The 25653-nt window shown below is 56.6% G+C and overlaps 2 protein-coding genes and 1 long non-coding RNA gene across 5 annotated transcripts; 1 reads left to right on the top strand and 2 right to left on the bottom strand.

Annotated features, from left to right (window-relative positions):
* The first annotated feature begins 1270 nt into the window (after positions 1 to 1270).
* Zdhhc8 (zinc finger DHHC-type palmitoyltransferase 8) lies at positions 1271 to 16409 on the top strand. Of its 2 annotated transcripts, none has more exons than XM_036195037.1 (11): positions 1271 to 1980; positions 8221 to 8342; positions 8508 to 8665; positions 8745 to 8917; positions 9095 to 9197; positions 9522 to 9613; positions 9780 to 9915; positions 10395 to 10515; positions 10596 to 10705; positions 11940 to 12937; positions 13836 to 16409. In XM_036195037.1, exons 1-11 carry the CDS (start codon positions 1877 to 1879, stop codon positions 14005 to 14007), a joined length of 2289 nt encoding a protein of 762 aa, XP_036050930.1. In that variant the 5' UTR covers positions 1271 to 1876; the 3' UTR covers positions 14008 to 16409. The 2 variants fall into 2 exon arrangements, with proteins under 2 accessions (XP_036050930.1, XP_036050928.1); XM_036195035.1 differs by having other exon boundaries at positions 14096 to 15461.
* Ccdc188 (coiled-coil domain containing 188) lies at positions 15956 to 19996 on the bottom strand. 2 transcript variants are annotated; one of them, XM_036195039.1, is made up of 9 exons: positions 18686 to 19996; positions 18252 to 18554; positions 18117 to 18173; positions 17978 to 18037; positions 17811 to 17875; positions 17620 to 17680; positions 17298 to 17347; positions 16831 to 17213; positions 15956 to 16688 (listed from the first exon to the last, which is right to left on the bottom strand). In XM_036195039.1, the coding sequence occupies exons 1-8, from the start codon at positions 19214 to 19216 to the stop codon at positions 17027 to 17029; spliced, it is 1314 nt and encodes a 437-aa protein (XP_036050932.1). In that variant the 5' UTR covers positions 19217 to 19996; the 3' UTR covers positions 15956 to 16688; positions 16831 to 17026. The 2 variants fall into 2 exon arrangements, with proteins under 2 accessions (XP_036050932.1, XP_036050931.1); XM_036195038.1 differs by lacking the exons at positions 15956 to 16688; positions 16831 to 17213; positions 17298 to 17347 and having other exon boundaries at positions 17627 to 17680; positions 17783 to 17875; positions 18117 to 18554.
* A 663-nt stretch (positions 19997 to 20659) lies between these two features.
* LOC118588578 lies at positions 20660 to 23069 on the bottom strand. Its single transcript, XR_004945612.1, has 3 exons — positions 22938 to 23069; positions 22731 to 22839; positions 20660 to 22097 (listed from the first exon to the last, which is right to left on the bottom strand). It is a non-coding gene; the product is annotated as an uncharacterized LOC118588578 (long non-coding RNA).
* Between the last annotated feature and the right edge of the window lie 2584 nt (positions 23070 to 25653).

Below are 25653 nucleotides of genomic sequence, written 5' to 3' on the forward strand. Positions count from 1 at the left end.
TGAGCCACCACACTCACACAGGACACAAATCTTGAGTTAGGCTGTGGGTAGCTGAAAGTGTGGAAAGAGCCACTGTGTGCTGCTTTGCTCCTCCCTCGCAGGTCCCACCACAGGCTGACTGCCACTTTCCATTCTTGTTTCATTCTCTTTTCCCGACCTAGGCTGTGGGTTCCATGATACTCTGGCCTCACAGTGCCCACATTCCCTCCGGTCCTATTCAGGAAGAAAGGTGCCATCACAGCACTGGGCTCTGGCCTCAGCAGCTGGATCTGCCCCACAGGACACCTCTGCCTGGGATTCTACATTAACTCAAAGGATCTCACTAGGCAAGCCATCTCTTCCAGGACCAGCGTTTGCTGTTTTCCTACATGGCTGTGGGCAGTGGAGCAGTGACTGTCTTGGTACCCTACATCTGAGTAGAATCAGACCTAGACCCAGAGGGATTCTGCAGGGGCTGGGGGGAAGCTGTGGGTTGGGGAGACTCCTCAGAGGCCCATGGAGGTTCTGAACTTTCTGTGTTATGGGTTGCAGGACAAGAGCAAAGTCCAGGCTATAGGTGGGGTGAACTTAGCTGAATTGTGTGCCAAGTGCAGAGGGCCAGAAGGATACTACCTGAGAGCAGAAAGGAGCGGGTCCACTCTGTTTGCCACTGTGCCCTGAGGCCCTTTCACTGCCTATCTTTCCAATGCTGGAAGAATTCTTGGTGACCCCTGTGACTTCTGGCATCAAATGAACATCAGAACAGAAATTTGAGAGAAAACACATCACTGTTTATGCTGTTGGAATGCTGTTTGTACATTAAGGGATCCAGCTCTGTGCTGTGGGCTCCAACCTCCTATGGCAGTGTTGCAGGGCGGGGGTGGTTTCGGGTTCTGGTGGTACAGAAGCAGATAACAGCGACCAAGGGAAGAGGGCCCCTAGCATCTCCATCTGGGGAGGGGTGGGAGACAGAAGCGGGCCTTCATCCTGGAGAACCGCCAGTCGGCATCGCGCCCAGGCCCGGATAGGCTTCAGAGTAGATACTGCTCCCCTTTGTTGGAGTGACCAGAGCAGTGGAGTTTGACCACGTCCCTACTCAAAACACACTAAGGCTGATCTGCCAAGGGAAGCTAATGCAAATGCCTAGCCTGCCCGCCCACAACTGCAGCATCCTTGGAAGGCCGGTCTACCTTAAACAACACCGCCCTGGCGCTGGCAGGTGGGACTGGATTTCCCGCAGGTGGGGAGCATGCGCATCCTCTATTGAAGGCCTGGGCAGGGTACGGGCGCTTCCTTTAGGGCACCAGCCTCCTAAAGGCATTTCTCAGTCTCCTACTTACACATGGCCTCAGTCAAGCCTGTGGCCTGAGTCAGGACGCAGAGGAACTCCGTGGCCCAACTCTAATGTCTGGAGGGCTTCGAGTTGGGTAAGGTTTTAATAACCATGATGCCCCTACCTTGTCACAGCAGTCTTCCCCCACACCCTAGTGACTGCCAGGGGACCTTCAGCCTGCCCCGAGACTGTGCTTGGGGAGCACATAGGCCCAAGAGGGATCTCAGGCTAGGGCTTGCGGTAGCAAGCAAAAAATCCAGGCTTCCCACGGTCCTGCAAGTACAGAAGTAGCGGCGCGTGCGTGGAGCGGCGGGCTGGCCTGCAAGAGGAGTTGGCCGCCGGGCGCTCCGCCCTCGGCCCGCCCCCGCCGCGGCCCCGCCGCCAAGTCCACCTTAAGGGGCGCGCTGACATCAGCGCGCCGCCGCCGCCCGTAGGGTGGGATTTCCTCCGCTGCCGCTGCGGCGGATCCTGCGCCGCGTCCAGCCCGCGCGCCCGACCCCGGCCCGACCCGGCCGGCCCCGCCCGCCCGGCCCCGGGGAGGGATGCGGCGGCGCGGCGCCCAGGATGCCCCGCAGCCCCGGGACGCGCCTCAAACCCGCCAAGTACATCCCGGTGGCCACGGCCGCTGCGCTGTTGGTTGGCTCCAGCACCCTGTTCTTCGTATTCACGTGAGTCGGCGCCGGGTCCAGCGCCTGGTGGCAGCGGGCGGGCCGAGGGGAGGGGGTGCGGCGAGTGGGTGCACGTGCCCCCCGGGGGCGGCCGCGGGCTGGGAGGATCTGCAGGGGGCGGCGAGGGCAAGAGACTGCGTCCCGGGAGCGCGGACAGGTGAATGCCTGGCCCCTCTGAGCGTTCTAGCAGGCCCTGGGTGTGGCTGCAGCCCTTCCTTCCCGCGGTGCTTTGGAGGGGGACGCGTGTCACCCAGAGTCACTAGCTCTCCTCGCAGGCAGAGTGGGAGCTGTGAGCCCCCTTGTCTCGGCCAGCTTGTAAAGCCAAGTTATTCGTGCGATTCCCGCGTAGGTGTGGCCTGCCCCACAGCCGCGGCTGGCCACTCCGGCCTGGCTAGGACCGTCTGCCCTCTCTGAGCACAATACTGTTCGAGGTTCCGGGCCAGGCTGCACCCAGGCTCCTACACTTCTAGTCATGAGGGACAAAAAGACCGGAGAGGCCAGGCCACCAGTTGTGGGGAGTCAACATTCTTGCTAGCCTGGCATCCAGTGCCTCCAGCCTCTTGACTTAGGCTGGCTCACAGGTCATGGGGTCCTAGTGGTCATTCTTGAGGATCCCTGACCACTCGTTTCTTTCTACAATTCCTAAACCTTGACACAGCACAGGTGACCAGAGGGATGGCCATTTGTTTCCAAGTGGGACAGCCCCAGATGTGAGTGAGCCTGGGGTGGACTTGAGCCACCCTTTCCATTTCGGCAGCATTTGTGGGAGTCTGCGTTCTGTGCCTGTTGGGGGAGGAGAGTCCTTACCTGGAGGCTGGGGTTGGGTGGGAGCCACCGGCTGCAAAGAGCAAGTTTAAAAAAGGCCTGTGTGGACGGGCTTATTTCTGGCACCAGAGAGCCTGTGTATTCTTGTCACTCAGATGTCGAGGACTGTGAGACAAGAAGGGGTGGTAGGTGGGCTTGGGGAACTAAGACTAGAGGAAACACATCTTGGAACATTCAGTTCTCCAGAGGTCAGAGTGGGGTTCTGTCTCAGTGGGGTATCTCAGGTACAGGGCAGTGTCTTTTTAACATACCTTTAAAATTAAGACATGAAATATGGGAATAAAAGTTTGAAGAGACATTAAAACCCTCTGCCCCCTGCTCTCCTCTCCTGAGAGGACTCCTGTAGTTTCAGAGGGTCCTTCTGTAGTGGTTCCTGGGAACTTGACCCAGCCCCCAGCATTAGTCTCTGAGGTTGCTACCATTCTCCTGGGCAGAGCTTCCTCTGCTGCTCTTGAAGCTGGGTTCTGGGCCCATACCTGTTGGTGCCTTTGAGGTGTGGGCCTCCCTTTAGGAGACAGCACCTCACCCTGTGGGTACCCACTCTGACTTAAGCTGGCCTTGCAGTCAGAGAATGTGGTATGACTTGGGCACTGCTCAGTCTGTGTGCAACTCATCTGCCCCTTGGGTGAGTCGCTAAGGTGTGGGCATGGCTGGCTCGGACCTTCTCCGCCCCACTTTGGCTCTGCTGTGGGGACTCCAGGTGGCTGTTTTCAGAAGAAGTTCTGCTAGACAGCTGTGCTGACTTGGTGTATGCCATGGTCTAGGCAGTTCTGGTAGCCATACTGGGTTAGGTGTCTTTTTCAGGATAGGATTGGTATTCACTCAGTGCCTTTCTCCTGCCCTGTTTCTGCCCCAGCCCACTGACACCCCAGACACCAAGAAAAGGGAGTAGTTTACCCTGGAGACCTATGTAGGGTCCTGGGACTTTACCTGGAGGTGAGTGACCCTCCCGTCTCCTCTTTGCACACCTGAGTATGAACTACTCCTCTCTGGGCACAACTTAATTACATGCCAAGGAGAGTTGGTCAGCTGAGAAGGGGAGTCTGAGGAGTAAAGGACCAAGGACTCCCTCCCACTCCAGCTCACCAAGAGGGTAGGCCCCGCCGGTGTGCAGGCCTCTTCCTAGAATAGGCTAGGGATAGGCAGGGCGTGAAACGGGACTGCTCTCTGGAGGTAAGGTGGGAAACTGAGGTGACTTCTAAGCGCCTTTCTTGGGAAGCTTCCTGGGCTCCTGCTGGGATGTATCTCTCTTTGTGGTACAGTGCCAAGCTGGGTTTGGTTCTGGGGTGGGTCCAAAGGCTTCCTCCAGGCCAGACTGCCCCCAGATCCACTTTTCCAAAGGACATGGATAATGCATGCCCGAGGGTGAGGCTTGCTATCAGGCGGCCAACCCTGGAGCTATTAGACCATTTGGAGGTAGAGCTGGTTCTCAGGTGGGCTTGAGCCGTCTGCATGATTAGAAGCCTAGTCTGGGACAGCAGACAGTCCAGGTCTGGGTCCCTGGCAGCCTTGGGGGAACCTAGTAATGACTGGAACATCATGGGAGGGCCTAGGTGTGAAAACTATGAACTCGATGCCAGGGTGTCCTGCTTGTGGCGGAAACCATGGTTCTTCTGAACCAGTTTCTATGTCTGTTCAAATGTCTAGGGATTGGACAGGTGGGTGCAGCTGTTTCCTACTCTAAAGTGCTTGGGATGTCCAGGTGAGTGGCTGCTGTTGTGGGTCCTGGATGTCCCACAGGCCAATGATGCTCTCAGATACAGTGCTAATGAAGAACTTGATTCAAGGAAAATGTCTTGAGCAAAAAATTTCCATTCCACATTTAGCTTTGGCAGATGTTCTGTCCCTGAAGTCACCCCCTTACTGGGCGGTGTCTCCCTGCTGGCCTAGGGCGGGGCTCTGGACCTCCACCTGGGTGGGGCACACACTGATGGTTTGTGTTCTTGCCCGAGTTACTGCAGCTCAGAGGGATCTCAGACCTAGAGTTCTTGGAGCCCTGGGGCTGGGAACGAACACACACACACACACACACACACACACACACACAGACCCCCCCCACAGGCACCCCAGAGAGAGAGACACACACACACATACAGATACCCCCACACGCAGACACCCTCCACACAAACACATATACGTGCACATAGAAACACACATACATATATATATACACATACACCAGTCCCTAGCAGGAAAGGGTCTCTAGGGCTGTATCAGGTAGAGCTGTCCTACTCACTGAAAGCCAGATGCCCCCCACATCTGCAGGCAGGGCCTCTAGGCTGCCTGACTTTTTCTGATCCTCCTGCAAGTTCAGGACTCAAAGTGGTGCCTGCAGGGGTCTGTGGGCTGCCTCCAGCTGGGGATCTCCTGGAGCCAGCCAGAGTAGAGCTGGCCTGGGGTGTCTGGTAGGCCGGGCTAGAGTAGGATGGATTCTACAGGCAATGTACCTAGTGTTCCTGCATGCATGTCCCTGAGTATTCTCGTGTGTGCTCACATGACCTTTCAGTCTTCAGTGGTCCTTGTGCTCAATGCTTGCCCTGACCTTGGAGGCAGTGGGAAAGGACAGCCCAGAGAGGCAGAGAGCTTGCCTGAGTCCCAGAGTGGTGGGCAGCTGACCTAGGTTAGACGAGCCTGAGCAGGGAGAAGGAGGGGTGTACCACACGGATGTACTCACGTGTGCCCGTGCGGCAGTCTCATCTGTGTGGTGTGTGTGCCTGCCGTACGTGTCTGCATGCACGTTGTCCTGCCTGTCCCCGTGTCTACAGCTGTTTGTTGTTCATACATGTGGAATGGTTGTCTGTGCTTTCATACATTTGTGAGCTGCAAATTCATGCTTCTGTGTGCGTACATATCTCTGTGTATGTGCCCTAGAGCATGCTTGTGTTCGCATGTTTTCGTGTCCGTGTTTCTGCATGTACCAGTATGTGTGGTGCTCCTCCCTACACTCCATCCCTGCTTAGCACACAGGCTTTCTGAGTCTGGACCCTATCCAGACCCTGGTGGGGAGACCACTAGGCCTCTTTTCCTTAAGAGGAGCTCCCTAGGCCTGAGGGCTCCAGCAGCAGGCTCCTCCTCGAGGGGACAGATGCTTGGTCCTGGACCTGGGTCACGCTTCTGGGGCTTAGAAACGATGCAAGGATGGTGACGTGGTGACTTTCCCACTCACTCACGGTACCTCAGGTCTGCGGACACCTCCTGATACCCACTGGCCCCGCTGTGTGTATACAGGTGGTGCTCACGCTGGCCAGAGGCTACCCAGCACCTCACCGCCAGTGCTACCCCACCAGTACAGGTTGCCAGACGTGGCCCAAGGGCTGCCCCTTTGCTCCTCAGGCATCTCACTCAGGGCAACTGTCTCGTCCATCTGGGCTGCTAAAGAGCTTGAGGCTCCTGGGGCAACACAGAATACAGGTGGCCAGGCTGGTGGGGAACACTCTTAAGCCCTGGGAGCTAGGCCCTTTCTATTTCATAGGGAGTGCATCCCCGAGGCTAGCCCATGAGAAAGCCAGGAGTCAGCCTGGCCCAAACACCTGTGGTCTTCAGCTTCTTGTATATAAAGAGGGAGACGTCATGGCTGGGAACACCAAGGACTTTGTGCGGGACAAAGTCTTGTAAGGACCGAACCCGTGCCTGGTCTCCCCATGTACACCCCCACCTGTTTCTTCTTCCACACCTGTGTCTGCCTGTCCTTTACAGCCGCCCTGGGACCCCTCACCACTTCCGCAGGTGCCACTAGGGTTTCATGCTATACTGCTGACTTTTTAATATGGGGTCTGAATTTTTACTATGTATCAGTGTGGAACCAGCCCCTCCCATCATCCATTGGGGGGAGCTGGTGTGTTCTACCCAACTCAAGCTGGAGAGGACTCTGTCCCAGCAGGCCCGACTGCTTCTCTCAGGGGTGTCTCCCCTGCCTGCTGAGCTCTTCACTGCTGAGCTGGCCATACCTTAGGGGGCCACCATTGCTTTGCTGAACAGCATGTATTGGAGGTCACAGACGTGTTTTAATGCCATCTGTGTTTCAGTCAGGGATGGGAAATACAGAGAGGTGAGAGGTGAACACTCCAGGCTGACAGGTTGGTGTGACCTCCTGCTGGACACCAGTGGCTGTGGCCCGTGTTGTCATGCTGTATATATGTCCATGCTGGCCCAGGGAAGAAGATGGGGTGTCGTGGCTGGTGGACCCATAGAGGGTGCTGCCGTGGGAAGCAGGAGCTTTAAATAGCCTCTTGCTTCCCACTAAAAATAGTTCTGCTGCCATGGAGGTGGTTGCTGGGGCGGCGGGCCTGGCTCCTGGCCAAGGCAGGCGTGGGCGCACAGTGTGGACTGTGCACTCGGTGGCGGGTAACTGCAGGCCCTGCAGACAGCCACCATCACTCCGTCTTGTGGTTAGGACAACCGTGAGGGAATCCCCACTGGCCTGGCTCCGCAGAGGACCAAGCACAGGCAAGAGAGTCAAGCCCTGTGTGTTCCCACCACCCTTCTCGGCAGCCAGTGACTCGAAGGAAACACTGGGAGGCTGAGGCCAGAAGAGCTTCTTGAACCTAGCAGGTGGACTTCAGTAACCACTGCAGGGTCAGGACGGGTGTGCATGCGTGCGTGCGTGCGTGTGTGAAGACCTGGCATGTCACTGTGGAGAGGAGTCTGGTCAAGCCCCATCAGGGCCGAGGCAGGTGTGTTTGAGGGAGATGTGCAAAGCCACTGCAGAGATGCGACGGAGAGGGGCCTTCTGGAAGGCTTCCTGGAAGAGGCGGCAGCATTGGCTCTGAGTGCTGTGGGATGGTGAGAGATGGGACGGGTAGGGGCATGAGCTTCTCCAGGGTTTGTAGGTCTCCTGTGCAAACAGGGTGGCAAACCCAAAAGAAGGGACTGCCAGGACTGGGGGCTGTGTCCTGCCAGTAAAGGAGGCTGTCCCACAGGCACTGGCTGCAGCGGGCCTGCGGCTCTCCACACCTCAGAAAGCACCCCTGCTGAAGAGCCAGAGACAGCTCTGGCATGGCCTGACTCAAGCTGCTGGGTAGCCTGCTGGCCTCAGGAGTTCTCAGTTCCTGTCTGGGTCTCTTAGGAGTATGGCAGCCTGGGCAAGTTGCATTTGGGTTGGCTTAGCTCTGTGGCCACCCCAATGCTGTGGCCCTAGGCTGGTGGTCCTCTCCAAGGTATGTTCTCAGCTGTGAATTGTGTTCCAGACGTGGCTCTGGGGGCTGCCAGGGTCAGAGCTAGCCCAAGGAACTTACACTGGGCATGGTGGAGACAGCCAAGGAGGAGCGATGGGCTAAGATCTGCTTGTGTGACTGACTGCCAGTGGCCCTGCTGGCGGCCTGGTGGGCCCAGATGCATACCTGTGGCTGCGCCTTATAACCCTGACCTTCCTCCCTCATCCCCCAGCCCCAGCTCTCTGCCCATTGTCCATTGCAGGTGCCCATGGTTGACAAGAGCGGTGTCTCCAGCTATTCCTGTCTACAATGGCATCCTCTTCCTCTTTGTCCTGGCCAACTTCAGTATGGCCACCTTCATGGACCCAGGAGTCTTCCCCCGAGGTAGGGCCCTGTGGAGGGCAGCTCGTCTGCTTCTTCTCACTAGAGTGTGAGTGGATGATTTGGGATTCCCAGTAGGTGGGCTGGGCAGAGATTAGAGAGGTCCTCTCCTGCTAGGAAACTCACCTTCCTATACTCTTGCCACCCTACTGGGCTCCTGATGTTCAGCGGACGAGGACGAGGACAAGGAGGATGACTTCCGGGCCCCACTGTACAAGAACGTGGATGTGCGGGGCATCCAGGTCCGCATGAAGTGGTGTGCCACATGCCACTTCTACCGTCCACCCCGCTGCTCACACTGCAGTGTCTGTGACAACTGTGTGGAGGTGACCGCCCTGCCCTTCCCCACCAGGCCCTGTGCCCAGTCCCTACCCTTCACGCCTTCTGACACCCTGCCCCTGCCAGGACTTTGACCACCACTGCCCCTGGGTCAACAACTGCATTGGACGTCGCAACTACCGCTACTTCTTCCTGTTCCTGCTGTCACTCAGTGCACACATGGTGGGTGTGGTGGCCTTCGGCCTGGTCTACGTGCTCAACCATTCAGAGGGGCTGGGAGCTGCCCACACCACCATCACGTATCCTTGATCCTCACACGGTCCAGCCCAAGGCAGTGTGTCCTGGGGGGTCAGCAGTGTGTCCTGGGGGGTCAGCAGAAGAGTCACTGCTTAGGCGAGAGGGGACCACAGAACGGTGTCACTGGAGTGGGGTGGGCTCCCATGCTCTTGCCTCAGCTGTTGACCTTAACGGGCCAGCATGGCTGTCATGTGTGTGGCTGGCCTTTTCTTCATTCCTGTCATCGGCCTCACTGGCTTCCACGTGGTACTGGTCACGCGGGGCCGCACCACCAATGAGCAGGTGCACACCCTGAGGGCTGGGCCTCAGGAACCCTCACGTGAGGTTACTTAGGCAGCTGTGGGAGGAGGGCTCAGGGTGTGGGCCACAGCTACCCATCCCTCGAACGCTTGCCACCCGTGAACATCGCAGTCACCAACTCAAGGCCTGGAAACGCTTTAACTTCCTGCGAGGGCGGGCAAAGATAACCCAGGTATAGGGCACTGCTGGGCCCACTGTGCCCACACTGCTGCCCATGAAGACCACTTTTAAGGACCTCATCTACCTTTGCCTGTCTCCCTGCCTGTCCTGGGTGGCCAGGCTGGCTGAGGGGTCCCATGTCCACAGGTGACTGGGAAGTTCCGCGGGGGTGTGAATCCCTTCACCCGAGGCTGCTATGGGAACGTGGAGCACGTGTTATGCAGTCCCCTGGCGCCCCGGTGAGGCCCGGCCTGGGCAGGGGGACAAGGAGGCCTGTTCTGGGTGTGGGGTGGGCAGCCTCAGACCCTCAGCCTGGTTCCTTTCTGCACTGGACAGGTGGGGTTGGCCTCGCCTTGTTTGTCCAGGCCTACTTGTCTGGCCACTGACCTCTTTGCCCTGGTACAGGTATGTGGTGGAGTCCCCTAGGATGCCGCTCTCAGTGAGCCTAAAGCCACCCTTCCTGAGGCCTGAGCTCCTGGATCGAGCTGTGCCCCTCAAGGTCAAACTTAGCGACAATGGGCTGAAATCTGGCCGCAGCAAGGTGGGGGTCTGGACTGGAACAGTAAGGAGGCTGAGAGTGGGGCTGTGGGGTGTATGGGTGGGGACAGGGAGAAGAGGTAGAGAAACTGGGCAAGTTTGTGCATGTGTCAGGAAGATACTATTAAAAAGACCTAAACTTCAAGCTAGGCGTGATGGTGCATGCCTTTAATCCCAGCACTGGGGAGGCGAAAGCAGGTGGATCTCTGTGAGTTCGAGGACATCTTGGTCTACAGAGAGAAACCCTGTCTTGAAAAAAAAAAAAGAGCCAGGCAGTGGTGGCGCACGCCTTTAATCCCAGCACTCAGGAGGCAGAGTCAGGCGGATCTCTGTGAGTTCGAGGCCAGCCTGGTCTACAGAGTGAGATCCAGGACAGGCTCCAAAAATTACACAGAGAAACCCTGTCTCGAAAAACCGAAGGAAAAAAAAAAAAGGAAAAAAATCAAAACCACACTTCACCCATCGCTGCTCCCTCTTCGCTAGTCCAAGGGCAGTCTAGACCAGCTGGATGAGAAGCCCCTGGACCTTGGACCTCCACTGCCCCCCAAGATAGAAGCTGGCACCTTTGGAAGAGATCTGAAGACCCCAAGACCTGGCAGTGCTGGTGAGGTGGAGGGCAGCTGAGGAAGGGGAGATGGACTGACCCTTGTGTGACTTCCCCGTGACGGTGATCCCTCTTCCCAGAGAGTGCCCTATCAGTACAGAGGACCAGCCCCCCAACACCTGCCATGTATAAGTTCCGGCCAGCTTTCTCCACTGGTCCCAAGACACCCTTTTGTGGACCCAGTGAGCAGGTAAGTCCAGGCTCTGCCTCTGGGAAGGGCCCAACTCTGGAGATAGCCCTACCTCTGGGAAGGCCCCATACCTGGGAAGAACCTGCCCCTGGGAATGGTCTGTCCCTGGAGAGAGCGTTATTTGGCCCTGGTGTCCTGTCCCTGTCCTCTTGTGCTCCTGACAAGGCCGTCCTTGTCACAGAGTTGTCTAGCAGGACTCCATCCTGTGGGCATGTTGAGCTGGGGTCCCTTGGAGAGGGGAGCATGTGAGATCGTCCTGGCCTGGCATATCTTTTTCTCCATTGGCATTGCCCATGGACCAGGTGGGCAGCTTTGCCCTCTAGTAGTTAGGATGTCTGGAATTCCACCATTAGTCATTCTGTAAGACCCATGGGAAGCCCTCAGAAGAATCGAAGGTTTGTTTGAGAAAGCACATTTCTTTTCCTGAGTTAAGTACTTCCTTTGTCTGCCACTGGAATAGTCAGCAGCATGGAGCAGCCTGTGGTGTCCCCAAGGCTGCCATTCCTCTAGAGGTTGCCTAAGAGTCCCACACATCTAGACCAGCTGTACCCTGGGGTTCTCCTTATCTGGTCCATTGAGTGAGATTGTGAGCCTGGGCCCCTATGGGTGAGGGTCTGTTCTAGGGGCAATGTAGTAAGCCCTGTTGCCCAGCAGGAGGGTTGTGTAGGTTGGAGTGATGGGCTTCAGATGCCTTTCCTGTGCCACCACCTTCCTGTGACTGATCTGTGCCCCCCAAAGGAATCCATAGGCTGCCTGAGTATACCAGGACAATATTACTCCTTCAGGCTTTGGAATTTGAGGGCTCGTGGTTCAGCCCTAGTCACAGTGACTACAGAAGCCCTCTGCCTGTGCTATGGCTCTCTAGGTTAGAGAGATCCAGGACCACAGACCTGTGTATCTAGAGAAACCAGCTGTCTGGCCTTACACTATCCCCTTGGTTGCCTTAGAAAGGGTCCGTGTAGCCTGTCTTGGTGATTGTAGGTAGAGGCAAGCTCCACACCACCTCTCCTTGGGAGACAAACTCTAGGAACGTGGTACTGAGTCTTCTGTTCCAAATTCCATCCATAGTGGGTGGCTGTGGGGCAGGGACGGGAACCTTTTGTTCTGCAGGTTGTGTTAGTGGCCCTTGCTTCCATGGCTGGTGTATCGAAGCACAGCCTCAGAGTTCTTGGTGCTCTAGGGTCAGGTAAGGGGTGAGGGTGGCCAGTGGTGAGAGCACCCTGTCCTCCTACAGGTCTCAGGCCCTGACTCCCTCACTCTGGCAGATGACAGCACCCACAGTCTAGACTTTGTGTCCGAGCCCAGCCTGGATCTCCCAGACCATGGGCCTGGTGGTCTGCACCCTACCTATCCCCCTTCCCCACCCCTCAATGCCACGGATGCCTTCTCAGGTGCCTTACGCTCCCTGAGTCTCAAGGCTGCCAGCCGGCGGGGTGGGGACCACATGACCCTACAGCCACTGCATTCTGAAGGTGGGCCCCCCACACCTCACCGTGGTCTCTTTGCCCCTCATGCACTGCCCAACCGAAATGGCAGCCTGTCCTATGACAGCCTCCTTAACCCTGGCTCACCCGGTGGCCACGCATGCCCCACACACCCTTCTGTTGGCATGGCCAGCTACCATTCACCCTACCTGCACCCTGGGCCATCAGATCCACCACGGCCCCCACCCCGCAGCTTCAGCCCTGTGCTGGGTCCCCGGCCTAGGGAACCCTCTCCTGTGCGCTATGACAACCTGTCTCGGACCATCATGGCCTCTATCCAGGAGCGCAAGGACAGGGAAGAGCGTGAACGGCTGCTGCGCTCCCAGACTGACTCACTCTTTGGCGACTCTGGTGTCTATGACACACCCAGCTCCTACAGCCTGCAACAGGCCAGTGTGTTATCGGAAGGTCCCTGTGGCTCTGTGCTGCGCTATGGCTCCAGGGATGACCTCGTGGCTGGTCCTGGCTTCGGTGGTGCCCGCAATCCTGCCCTGCAGACGTCATTGTCCTCACTATCAAGCTCCATGAGTCGGGCACCTCGGACATCTTCTTCCTCCCTGCAGGCTGACCAAGCCAACAACAATGCCCCAGGACCCCGGCCTGGCAGTGGTTCACACAGGTCACCTGCCCGGCAGGGCCTGCCTTCCCCACCAGGCACTCCCCGATCTCCTTCTTACACGGGCTCCAAGGCTGTCGCCTTCATCCATACGGACCTCCCGGACCGGCCACCCTCACTGGCTATGCAGAGGTGGGTGCGCAGAAGTGTAGATGGGTTTGTCTGTGCAGGGCCCCTCATGACCTGGTTCTCCCAGCTCAACCTGGAGACCCACGGTTGTCTACAGGGACAGTGCAAGGTGGGTGGGCTTTACCTTACCTTCAAGGCCCCTAGTTACCCTGTTGTGGAAGGTCTGGCTCTGGGTACATGATGCATGTGGGAACAGACACATTTGCATGCTGAGCCAGCACAGACTTGGCCCAGGGCCCTCCCTAGAGCCAGCCACACATGGATCTGTGGACTCCTCCCTTCCCAGGCACATGGTCCTCCCCTGGCCTTGACATGTGCTCAGCATGCTAAGACTGAGGGGTATTGCCTCATCACACCTGATACGCACTTGAGCATGCAGCCCCAGAAAGCAAGGGGCCTCCATGCTTAAAAATGGGGAAGGGAAGGTGGGACCCAGGCACCTGAGCATTGGTTTCATTGTTTTGGTCTCTGGTGAGTCCTGAGAGGAGACCCTGTGTGGGACCCATAGGGTACCTCTCCTGTGCAGGAGCTCTTTGGTTTTCCTGGGAGAGGTGAGGTGGGGAGACCAGCGGGGACACTCGTCAGCTCTAGACAGGTCAGAGGGCAGTGCTGCCCTCATCTTCCTGAGAGACAGTGGGGAAAGAGCTGGGAGTCCACTACTGGGCTTCCCAACTTCAAGCCCCGTGGACAGGTGAGGGCCCAAAGACTCGGGCTAGCTGCTCTTTGGCTGATTCAACTGGGAGAGATCAAGGTACCCATGAGGATGACGGCAGTTCTGGCAATATCTGTCTGTCCTGTGATAGCACAGCCCTCTAAGGGAGAGGACTGCCCAGGGTCCACATCTGCATGTGTCCTACTGCCCATTGTCCTGTGTTCACTGTGTGTGCATGTTTTGATGCAGGGATCACCCTCAGCTGAAGACCCCCCCAAGTAAGCTTAACGGGCAGTCCCCGGGCATGGCCCGTCTGGGGCCTGCTGCCAGCCCCATGGGGCCCAACGCCAGCCCTGCCCGGCACACGCTGGTTAAGAAGGTGTCCGGCGTGGGTGGGACTACGTACGAAATCTCGGTGTAAGAACTGAGCACCACTCATCTGCTGTGATTCCACGGGGACCAGGATCCCCACAGTAGCTCCCCCACCCCCATCAACTTCTCTGCCCCAGGGAGAGGAGGCTACCCAAGCCTGGTGTGGACACATCAACAGGAAAGAAAGCCCTGCCTCCACAAGCTTGTGCTCCGGCCTCTGCCTATTCGTCAACTTATCTACTCATGGGGCAGATGGATCCAAGGCTGTGGGCTGTGATGGGGACCTGGACCGCCTCCTCCATCAGCCAGTCTCAGCCCTGCACCCTATTGCCCTCATTTCCCAAGGCCAGTCCCCAGCAGTCCCACGGGCCCACTCTCTCCTTTCTGGATGGGTTGCTCTAGCCCTGTGCTCCCAGCTGCTCCTAATACATGGCCTTTCACTGACCTAGCTGGTAGCTTGCTGCTTGGCAAGGCCTATGCTTTGCAAGGAGTGTAACCCTGACCTGCTCTGGGTTGGGATGGATGGATGGACAGATAATCCAGCTGTAGCAGGGTCCTAGCTCCCTGTGTTCTGTCTTGCCTGGCTGGTGGTCCATGTCTGTATGCTGTGCTGCCGTGCCTCGTCCGATGTCCTAGCGCTCGGCTGCCACTGTTCTTTCATCAAAGCCTTAACTTCTGCTTTATGCTCTTGTGGGAGGTGATGGGAGGATGGTAGGCCAGAGCGGGGGGCAGGGGGGCAGATGCTGCCCCAGGGACTGGTGGGGCCTGGAGCCCCTCACTCACTCTCAGGCCTACCCTGCCAAACTGGAGAGTCCTCACCCAAAGCATACAGAGTTCCCAGCATTGGCTTGGCCAGTGCCACTGGAAAGCATATCAGGGCGGGTCAGTTCTCCCCCTGGCACCAGGGACCCGAGTAAGCACATGGCAGTGTCCGCTTGCATTGTCTGTTTTACGTTTTTATATTTACATCTATATATCTATAATTTTATTAAAAAAAGGAAAAATCATTTTGATCCTTTCCTTGGGCAAAGGCTACGGCTGTGGATGCAGGGGAGGGTGTCAGGAAAGGGGTGCCAGCTGGCACGGGACGGCACATTCCTCTTGTACGTTTCTGATGACGTGCCAAGTCAGGCCAGTTGGTAATTGGCCTTCGGCTGGCGAGTCTGTGTCATGTCGGACAGCAGGGTTTGTGGTGACAGGCTAGGACCACAGCTGCCTCCTGGGACTCCGAGGCAGGTGCATTGGAGGGTGCACATGGGGCCAACACCTGGCTGAGAGCCCTACAGAAGTTACTGTACTTTCTAGAAATCACTCTTCTGTGCTATATGCCAAGGGAGGGATTACAGAGTGCCAGGAAGCCACATTTTCCTGAGCTAGGGCTCAGAGCAGGGCTGGAGAGGGCTGGGCTAGGTCCAGTATCTTGGGGAGGTGTCCAGAGCCTAGGGCCCCATAGCTGTACCCCAGCTGACCTCCACCTTTCTGCTTCTCTCTCATGGACATCGGCCCGCAGGGGGCGAATTGGCACCTGTAGTCGTGGATGGGGGTGGCGTGGCCCTCCTAGGGGGACTCCTGGCCTGCACCTGTGCCACCTCGGCCATCCCGAGGATCACCCGCCGCTGCGGGCCCCCTGGAGCGTGGCCGCTGGGGCGCCCCCCCCGTGGGACCATTTGTCGGCTACACTCCGCTGCATCCAGCCTTTTCCCCAGCCTCTCAGGTCCCTAGCAGGACACCAGTAGGTGGCTCTAGGGCCATGAACAACCTGCTGGAGATGCAGAAGACCAGGCTGCTGTAGAGCTCATAGTGGGGCTGGATGTGGCCCAGGATCCCTGTCCATTCCCTATCAACCAGCCACATCTGACTGATCAGTCTACCAGGGCCCATGCCCCTGTGTCCAGGTGACCTCAGGAAGTCCCCCCATCTGCTGCAGGGGTCCAGTGCCCCACTGGGGGTGGCCCCAGAGCTACTGGGAACCAGCATGACGTTCACCCCAGCCTCCCTATCCCTTCCAAGCACTTTAAGCCACTCCTCTGGGGAGCCCAGGCCTCTGTGGGTTGGGCTGGGGTGGGGGTCTCAGGTCATTGCAGGCTACTGCACCCCTCCACTCCACCCCAAGCACACGAACAGATGCCTTAAAGTCCTGGAGCTGTCAGCCAGCCTGATGGGCCACAGACTTGGCCCATCCACCTCTGCCTCTTGCCTGTTCTGACCCCCCCTGGGCCTTCTGTATTCAGGGGTGATGCTCTGGGAACACCCCAGCCCACAGGCCTGGATGCCTCTAGAAGGGCAGAACCGAACCCTGACAACCCCCCCTTTTGCACAGGGGCCCTGTCCTGGGTGCACTCTGGGCAGCAGCTCTGTCTCCCATTTGGGGACACAGAGTCCACAAAACTCTTCTGTTCTACAAGATTTTCTCCCTCAACTACCCTAATAAATTTTTTTGTGTTTACCTCCGTGGCACTATCCAGCAATGTGAACCCCCTTACTTTAGCCTTGGACAGTGCCAGGGGGCTGAACTGACAGGGACCTTGGGGTGAGGGGTTGATAGCCCTGGCAGGGTTGACAAGATGGGGTGGGTGGGTCAGCAGATTCAGGGCTCTGACTTCTGAGGTCCCCAGGAGGACCTCATCCAGGAGGTGAGCCCCAAGGACTCCCGTAATTGCCAGCTGTAGCCTTTTAGGGAAGACCATCCTGACACTCCACATGCTCCAGGGGGCCTTTATGGAGGAAAACCTTTGAGGGCAGACAGGAGCCAAGACTGGGATCTGAGGCAGGGGCCCCAACACCACACCCCAACTACCAGACCAACAGTGCCTTCAGAGAGTTCCCAAACCTCTTCCCCCCAAAACCCCAGTTTCCATGGAAACAAGCTTACATGCAAAGTGTGTCATGACTGTATGTCCAGCTGCAGGCCCAGCCCTCGGGACAAGCCCCTCCTCCACCCTTCTCTGCCGCTCCTGGTAGGGACTCTGCAGCAGTGCTGTAGGCAGGCAGGAACCAGTTAAAGCCACTGGGCCCCAGGGGCAGCACCAGCCACCTGGCCTCCTTTCTGGGGCCTCTGTGCCTCTGGCCTAGAAAGGCAGGAAGTCGTCTACCTCGAGGCGCAAGAAGGGACCCAGTAGGGCCCTGAGCTTCCAGACGGCGGCTCGGCTCAGCAGGGGTGGCACCAGCCCCTCGAAAGGTGCGGGGTCCACCACGTACACGTAGGCCGCTGTGCAGGCCAGCAGAGCACCCAGCAGCAGCCTCAAGGCCAGCAGCCTGCAGGCGGTGGCAATTAAGGGGTAGGGAATGCCCATGGGGATGATCCTGGGGGGACTGGGCTCTGCCCAGAAAGTGACCTACCAGAGCTGGCTCTTCAGGCCCTCGGAACATCCCAGCTGTGGCCTCTCTTTCTGTTGGGGAGGGGGCTGGGTCAGAGCCTGTTCTCAGTATCTTGGGGGCCTTGGGGAAGGGCAGGACCCTAGCCCTGAGGTGCCCACAATATATACGGACTCCACTGGGGCTCAACCAGCTGAGCTCCTTCCTCTCTCCCTTCCCAAGGATAGTCTTTTGCCACCACTGGGTTCTAGTCCTGAGACCTGGCCCCTGTAGTCCACTTCTCAAGACTCCCTAGCTGTAGCCTGGGTGGGGACTCTGGAATCAGAAGGGAGCAGGGAGGACTTACCTCCATGCATGACATCTGCTGCTGCTGCTTCCTAGCCTGAGTGCGGCAATGGGCCCTCTCCCTGGGGGAATCACTCTGTGAGGACCATGCAGCCCTCACCCCCACCCTGGCACCACCTCTTCTGTGGGGCTGGAGATGCGAGAAGGGTCCACCCCATCCCGACCTGGTTCAGCCCGGGTTCCCCGCATCACCCCAGAATCTCCAGCTGAATGTCTTCCATCTGATCTAGCACACCCCGGATATCCTTCTTGAGGTTCTAGGAGGCAGGGGAGATGAAGCTGGCCCTCTGCCCCTCCACTGTGCCATACCCACAGCCTTTCGTGGCTGTCATCCCTACCACGGCCCTTTGATGACCTACCAGGAGCCCAGTAGCCTGGTTGTTCAGAGCCATGTGTACCTCAGCCACACCGTCCCACACCTGGGGGCAGGGAATGGGGGCCTGCATCACACTCAAGGGTACAGCAGGGGCTCCCTCCCACCACCAGCCAAGCAGGCACCTCAGTAATGGCCATCTTCTTCCTCTCAAAGGACAGTCGGATCTGTTGCAGCTCACTCTGGGTGGGGAGGAGCAGTGTGGGCACAAGAGCCTGCTTCCTGCTCCCCAGGCCATGCCCCTCTTCCCCGGGGCCCACCTGGGACTGCCGCACAAAGGACTCTTGCCCCCGGCAGAGCTCCTGCTGCTGCGGCAGCTGCACAGGTGCCCTGTCTTCCAGGGGCCGGGTGCTGGCAGACTCAGGGGACTGTGGGAAAGCCCCCAGGTCATGCCCAAGCCTGTGGACAGCTCGAGGTGCTGCTGCAGGGGTCCAGGGCTGCGCATTCCCTCTTACCCAGGCCAGGGCTGTGCAGCTTGAGTGCTCGGCACACAGAGGAAGGAACTGCTGCCCTGGCCCCAGGATGGCCCCCAGCTGCTCCCGAAGGTCCTGGTTTTGCCTTTTCTGGGGTTAAGGGACACAAAGAGGGGGGTCACCTGTCCTGGTTGCTTCTTAGGCAGGAAGCCGAGGCAGGTGAGCTTGGGCAAGAGCTCTGAGGAGCAGGGAGTGCCCGTTGGCCCATGGGATGCACTCACCAGGCTGTAGTTCTCCTGCTCCAGCTGTAGAAAGGACTGCTCTGCAGATCCCAGTGTCCCACTCTGGAGTTTCGTGGGAGCTGTCCTGGGTGAGGCTGTGGCCCCACCTCCGGGAGGCATGGTTGGACATGGGCAGGGCCTGGGTCCTGAGGTGGGGGATGCTGCCTGCCTATGTGGCACCTGTTCATGCCCTGGATGCAGGGGCCAGCCCCACTCTACCTCAGCCTCCACTTCGTGTCTGGACCCTGCTGGCTCTTGAGCTCTCTGCCTCGGCATCTCTGCTTCTTCACTTGACAGAAACATCCCAGGTGCCACTCCTCCCACTCTGGGTCCCCCACCCCCTGTCCCTGGAGCAGGGAAAGGTCTGGAAGACTCTAGTGACTGAGTGGACTGATGGGGGACCAGACAGGGCCACCTTACATATCCCTGACAGGGCTGATCCAGGCATCCTCCATGACTGCTTGAAACTGGGGCTGGGGGACACTGGGGATGAGAGTGTCCGCAGGGCCCCAGGGGGTTTGGCCCCTCCATTCCTCCCTGTGACCCCTTTCTGACCCCAGGTCCAGGCTCTGGCCTGGCTGACCTGCCACTCTCTTTGAGGGCACTTTAGATGTCACCCTGGCTCACAAGTCTACCCAGGGTGACAGTCACAAAGGCCTGGGTACAGCCAGGGAGGTCACAATGGGCTGGGGCAGAAGCGAGGCTAGTGGTCCACCCCTGCCCCAGGCCTGTTCTCACTATCTCCGAGGCCCCTGCAACGATGTGTTCCCTCTGTACATTCCCTCTGTGTATGGAGGAGTGTTCATGGTGCCTGTTCAGTCTCAGAAGGCTGACTCGAGGAAAAACTGCCCTGGGAGAGATCAAGTGTGACCACCCAAGTTCAAGCCCCTCTGCTACGTGGCCCTGTCAGGATCCAGCTGACTAAAGGTGGACGGGTAAGACCATCAAGACCCCACCCCTTTGATTATGCCCTCAGGTCCAGTCAGGTTGCCAATGACCTGCTTCTGAGCCCAGGTTAAATCACGCTCGTGTCTGTTTAAGAGTGGGTACAGCTGACATGACACCACATGAGTCTAGTGTCGTCTTACCCGTCCCGAGGTCAGGCTGGAAAGCCAGTCTGAGGATGTTCTCTGCTTGACAGCCCTTTCTGACCCCAGAGGCCCCGACGTTCCATGCTGACGGATGTCTTGCTGCTCATAGTTCTGGGTGCTTGGTGGCCAAGTTGCATGTTTTGTTTATTGGCAGTGCTGGGGAGGCAATCTGGGGTCTTGTGCGTACAGGGTAGCCATTCCCATCCCTGAGCTTCTCCCAGCCTAGCTGTTTTGTTTTTGCTTTTCTTTTTTTCTTTTTTCTTTTTTTTTTTGTTTTCCTGAAACAGGGTTTCTCTGTGTAGCTTTGGAGCCTGTCCTGAAACTCCCACTGTAGACCAGGCTGGCCTCGAACTCAGAGATCCACCTACCTCTGCCTCCTGAGTGCTGGGATTAAAGGCATGTGCCACCACCACCCAACTGTTTTTTCATTTTTAATAGTTAATATATTTTTATTTGTATGTATCATGTGTATCTTTGTGTGTATGTGTATATGCACATGTGTGCATGCACTTGGGGGCCAGAAGATAGCACTGGATCCCATGAAACTTGAGCTACAGGTGATTGTGAGCCACCTGCTGTGGGTACTGGGAACTGAAGTCAGGTCCTCTGCAAGAGCAGGAACTGCTTTTAACTACTGAGCCATCTCTGCTGCCCCATGGATGTTCCATCTTGGGGTGTAATATCTCATTGATTTAAGTCTCTTCTGTTCCCCACTTCGTTGGAACTCCCAGGTGTTGGGTCTCTCCTGTATATCTTTAATATTTGTATGTCAAATTCTTCAGGTCTTAACTCTCCCTTACTTTAAAATAAATATTTATTTTTTGTGTACATGCACGTGTGTGATTTATTTATTTGTATTTTGTGTGTATGTGTGTTTTGCCTGCTTGCATGTTCATTGTGTACATGCCTTGTGTCCATGAAGTATTTTTGTTGTTGTTTTGTTTCAGAGTCTCTCGATGGGGCCTGGAGCAGTCTGATTAGACCAGGCTACACCAAGCTAGCTGGCCAGTCAGATCTGGCCAGATCTGCCCATCTCAGCCGTACTGCACTGGGATTACAGTGTGTGCCACCACACCTGCCCTTTTCCAGGGCTCCTAGGGGTCCGACTCGGGCCTCAGGCCTCAGGCCTCAGCGGCAAGCTCCTTACTGACAGAGCTTCAGACCCTTCTCTCTCACACTATATGCGGTCACGTGTCGTTTAATGGTGGGGTGCATTCTGAGGAACTTGCCAGTAAGTGATTTGGTGTTCTAAAGTGTAAGCCTAGACGGTGCCATTTCCTACACACCTGGGCCGTGTGGAAGCTGGGCGTGAAGAACCCATCGCCCGTTGCATTGTTTTGAATGGAGCGGTGTGAGGCTGAGGAAAAGCACAGAAGGGAAAACTGAGCACTAGGTGTCAGAGACTCCCATGAACTCAGCTGTGTTTCACAGCCAGTCCTTTATCAGGCAAACACAAACACAAACACACTAAAATAACAAAACATCTCATGGCACATGCATAAGGGAGGACCACAGCTGTTTGTTGCTGTTTTGCAGTGCTGGGCACGGCACCTCGTGTGTACTGCACTCGATTCCACTGGCAGAGCCGTGGGTGTGTTCTTACCATTCCCACTACAAGCATGAGGGCTACATTATGTCACGATGCCTTACGGCATAATTAATTGATAGGAGTTTTTCAATACCACCAAAAGTTTTTAGCAGTGATGGGGATGGAACCCAGGCCTTTGCACATGATAGGCAAGCAGCTACGATTGAGTCACTCTCGGCCCTCAATATTATGCATTCTTATGGGACCACGTGTGGCCTGTTGTTGACCAAAGTGTTAGTAGCACATGATGGTTCATTAAAAAACCTTTGAATTTCAGTGGTCGTGTTTTTGATTCCTGAGGTGTTGCTGCTAACCCCTGGATGCAGCGCCTTTTTTCAGAGCATCCTGTTCTCTTTTCAGAATAGAGTGGTTTTGGGTGAGAAAAATATCTTTTGCAGCCTACATTTTCTTTTTCCTCCTGATGGCTCGTTGGTTCTGTTTTCCTTTATATTTGGTCTCTGTTTATGAGGGAGTTGAGAAAGCTAATAGGTGCCTTTTCTGTTCAACTACAGGGATGGTCCAGGTCTAAGAAGAGTGAGGGTCTTGCCACACATCTCCCTGTACCAGCTCCGATGTCTGGAATGAAGACCCAGAGAGTTTGCCTAGAAAGTTCTGTTAGCAGTTGCCATACTCAGTACTGGAGCACAAGCTTGCCCCCAGCCAGTGCTCTGATTCCGTTTTCAGTTTGCTGCGGTCCCTTTATAGATGGTCTCTCTCCTGCTGTCTTGCAGACCTGGAACGGACACCCAGCAGAAGCCACTGAGACCGGTGGCAGAGCTGGCCCAGCTGGCCACACTAGCAGGAGCTCTGCATTTTCCCGGGATGGGACACATCTATACACCATAGCAACAGGCAGAGACTGGCAATAGTGTAATGGGAAGGGCCTGGAGTTGCCTCAGTGTGTCCTAAACTACTCAGCAGCTGCCTACTCAGTTTCCTGGAGGGTGCTAGGTCTTCCAAGCCCTCTGCCTGTCCGCTCCTCTCTGGGGTCTACCAGGATATGCTAGGAAGGCCCTTGGATGGCATTTGGTGGCTGTGGGTAGGGGTGAAGGGAAGCACCAGCATAGGCCCTGAGTAGCTGACATTGGTGGTGGCTTCATCCTGTCTTCTGTGTCTCCAGCCTGCTAAGTGCCCAGGAGATGCTCAGGATCCTTAGGGACTCCTGTCCTGGATGACTAGAGCAGTCTCACACAGAGGCTGTAGGCTAGGCTCCTCAGGTCACAACTCCAGGTGCTAAGGTTGGGCTACAGCTGCTGAGCAGTCGTGAGGAAGGACTCAGGGCACTTTAGATGTTCTTCTGCACTCCTATCTGAGACCCTAGGGTGCCTCCCTTAACCTGGAACCCCACCTTCTCTGATCACCTTACCTTTGCTTGAGCTGTGCCCTATCTGGAAGGCTGGATTCTCTCAGAGCCAGACCTGAAGATGCCTTCTCTGTCTTCACGGTCCTTGTATGGTCTTGAGCTCCAGAGCGTCCTGGGAGGTGGGGGAGTCCAGAAGGAAAGAAGAATCCTCAGTCTGCAGCATGGCTGGCTCCTGCTTAGAGCATCAGCTGTGCTAACGTGTTCAACAACCTGCAAACTGGTGTGTTGGGTTGGGGTGAGGGTCTGTGTGAAGCCCTGGCTCCAGGCAGAAGGGCTGAGTCTGTACTGGGTAGGGGTCCTGGATAGGTGCAGAGACTCACAGCCACACAGAAAGTGTGGGAAACTAGAGTGTGTTGTTAGGAGCTAGAGTGGCCCTGGCCCCTGTTGCTAGGCAGCACACTTCCCTGGACACCAGTTGCCATGGCAGCCGCTTCCTGCCCATGTTGCCATGACACCCGGATGGCCTTGAGGAGCCTGGAGTGGTGGTAAGGGGCTAGCTACTTAGACATACTCACCCCTCCTTGGCTGGTGGTGCCTAGGGGATGCTGGGGAAAGAAATGTGTGTGTGAGAGTCTGTGCTGTCCACAGCTTCTTGCCTACAGCTGGCCTGGGATGAAGACGGGCCACATGGTCTATTTCACCGTACTCACTGTGGCCTTGGCATTCCATGTCCCATGTTCATTTCAGGGCCTGAGTAAACTCAGAGTCACAGAGCCAGACGCACCCTGAGTGCTTCCCATCTCTTGGACTTCTTTGTTTGTTTTTGTTGTTGTTTTTCTTTTTTCTTTCTTTCTTCCTTTTTCTTTCTTTTTTTTCAGAGCTGAGGACCGAACCCAATGCCTTGCGCTTGGTAGACAAGCACTCTACCACTGAGCTAAATCCCCAACCCCTGTTTTTTGGTTTTTTCAAGACAAGATTTCTCTGTGTAGCCCTGGCTGTCCTAGAACTCCCTCTATAGACCAGACTGAACTTGAGATCTACCTGTCTCTGCCTCCCAAGTCCTGGGATTAAAGGACATCACCATGCCTGGCCCATCTCTGTGCTTTTAACCCTGGCTTCTGGCCCGGATCCACCCTCTCCACTTGCAGCCTCAGAGCACCCTGTGTAGGACTAGAGGATCCCGGCAGACCCTGATGAATGGACCTGGGGGTTTCCAGACATTCCTGGAAGAGGCCTTGGGATTGCCCTCTCTTACTTGGGACTCAGGTCACTCCTTTTACCTCCTCTTCTCAGGACCTAGGGTGTGGCCTAAGCATGAATTCTCCTTTTGTCTATTAGAGATGCAGAGTGACACTTGGCTGTGGCTCTGAGTCATGGCCTCGGATCTCCCAGGTGTCCTTAGACTCATAACCATAGGGGCAGATGAAGGATGAGGTGGCCTAAGTGATCATCCCAGGGCCAGAAGGTAGCGGATGTCAGGCCTCTGTTCCTGGCAAGGTAGACACGTGCTTCTCAGAGCTGTGTGACCTTCTCTGCCCTCCCCAGTCTGCGGTGGGCAGGTGCAGAACAAGCTGGGAGCTGGGTCCCGGGATGATGGTGTGGGCCTTAGAATTAGGCATGCAGGTTCACACTCGTGTGTATCAGGATTGTGTGAGGTTAATGCGGGAGGATTGCCATGAGTGTGAGGCCAATGTAGGATGCACAGTGAGATCCTCTTTCTATGTCTTATCCCCCAAAAAGAAGACACTTGGTGGGCTGGGTCCTTGAGGTCCTTCTGGGGATCCCCATTTCAGAGGCTAAAGCTCTTGCAGGGAAAGGTACACCCGTGGGCTGCCCAGTCCCCAGTGTGGCTTTTGTGCTCTCAAGATGTGCATAGTGACAGGCCATTTGTCTCTCTCATCTGTGGTCACTCTCTGGACACTACCGTTCATGTTTTTAACTTTAAGAATCAGAAAGACAAGAATGGAAAAGACAACCCTCCTGTGGATGACACAGCCCCAGCAGATTACCATCATTCCAGGTTGAGGCGGTGACATGCTGGCCACCATGTTCTTGTGCTCCAGGAGGTTGCTGGGTGTGAGCCAAACATGCCGTCCCTGCCCAGGCTGGGGACCTTTCTCCTTACTTAGGAGTCCCACCCAGAAAGAGTCAGATCCCTTCTCTTGTCACTTCTAGAAGGACAATGGTGTCCAGAATGTCAGCATGAATGGACTGCCTGGTGGTCAGTACCAAGTTCACCTCACTGGGACCGGATATGGGTTCTCATCTCTCTTGTTCTGTCCTAACCGGTCCTCTTCCTGGTGGGTACCAGCCTGTCAGTGCGGGCAACAGTGCCAGGTTCCCAAGGCCTGTTTCTGCATCTGGACACCAGGACTCTTAATGTGGAGTCGGGCAAATGAGAGGCCATCTCAGCTGCCAAAAGCTGGCCCCTGGCCCTCCCATGCTGGTGGCAGGCAGAGCAAGAGTAGTGTGCAGTTCTTATGTTCGCCACCAGATGGCACCTCAACCCTGCAGACCAGGCACGGGTGCCTGGGGCCCAGAGCCCAGGGCAGAAGTGGAGGAAGAGCGAATCCTCCCAGGCTGAGACTTCTGCCAGTGAAGGGCAGAGCAGGGGCAAAGCTTCCACCCCGGCTTGAGTTGTGGTTTCCATGACGGGTAGCCGTGTGGTCACAACTGCCACCGGTTTGAGGGTATTCCTTTCCCACTGCTTCCTTTGAGGTAAATGACCCTGGATGTTCTCAGCACTGGGCAGGGGTTCCTCCATCTCTCCTGTGGGCAGCTCTGGATCGGCTTCCTCTGCTACAGGCAGTTAGAGCTGGGATAAGGAGTCTCACAGCTGTGTGGTCAGAGAAGCTCAGGCTGGTCCCACATCTTTGACACCTTGGCTGGGAATGGCCCAGGGGCTCCAAGCTGTTCTCCCTGAGGAGCAGCACGAATTTCTAGGAGGGTGGAGACCACCCACCAGGGGATGGGCACCGAAAGCTGC

Source organism: Onychomys torridus, chromosome 8 (assembly GCF_903995425.1).
Source record: "Onychomys torridus chromosome 8, mOncTor1.1, whole genome shotgun sequence".
In the NCBI taxonomy this organism is placed as follows: domain Eukaryota; kingdom Metazoa; phylum Chordata; class Mammalia; order Rodentia; family Cricetidae; genus Onychomys; species Onychomys torridus.

Bases quoted from the DNA above. Each gene is read 5' to 3' on its own strand.
- Ccdc188 (XM_036195039.1), bottom strand. From the start codon at position 19,216: ATGGAGGGGCCAAACCCCCTGGGGCCCTGCGGACACTCTCATCCCCAG. The intron at 18,174-18,251 runs GTGGGCCCCGGG...CTCCCCACCCAG, and splicing joins CCTTTGTGCGGCAGTCCCAG to AGTGAGCTGCAACAGATCCG. The intron at 17,876-17,977 runs GTAGGTCATCAA...CCTGCCTCCTAG, and splicing joins ACCAGGCTACTGGGCTCCTG to AACCTCAAGAAGGATATCCG.
- Zdhhc8 (XM_036195035.1), top strand. From the start codon at position 1,877: ATGCCCCGCAGCCCCGGGACGCGCCTCAAACCCGCCAAGTACATCCCG. The intron at 8,343-8,507 runs GTAGGGCCCTGT...CCTGATGTTCAG, and splicing joins CCCAGGAGTCTTCCCCCGAG to CGGACGAGGACGAGGACAAG. The intron at 8,666-8,744 runs GTGACCGCCCTG...TGCCCCTGCCAG, and splicing joins TCTGTGACAACTGTGTGGAG to GACTTTGACCACCACTGCCC.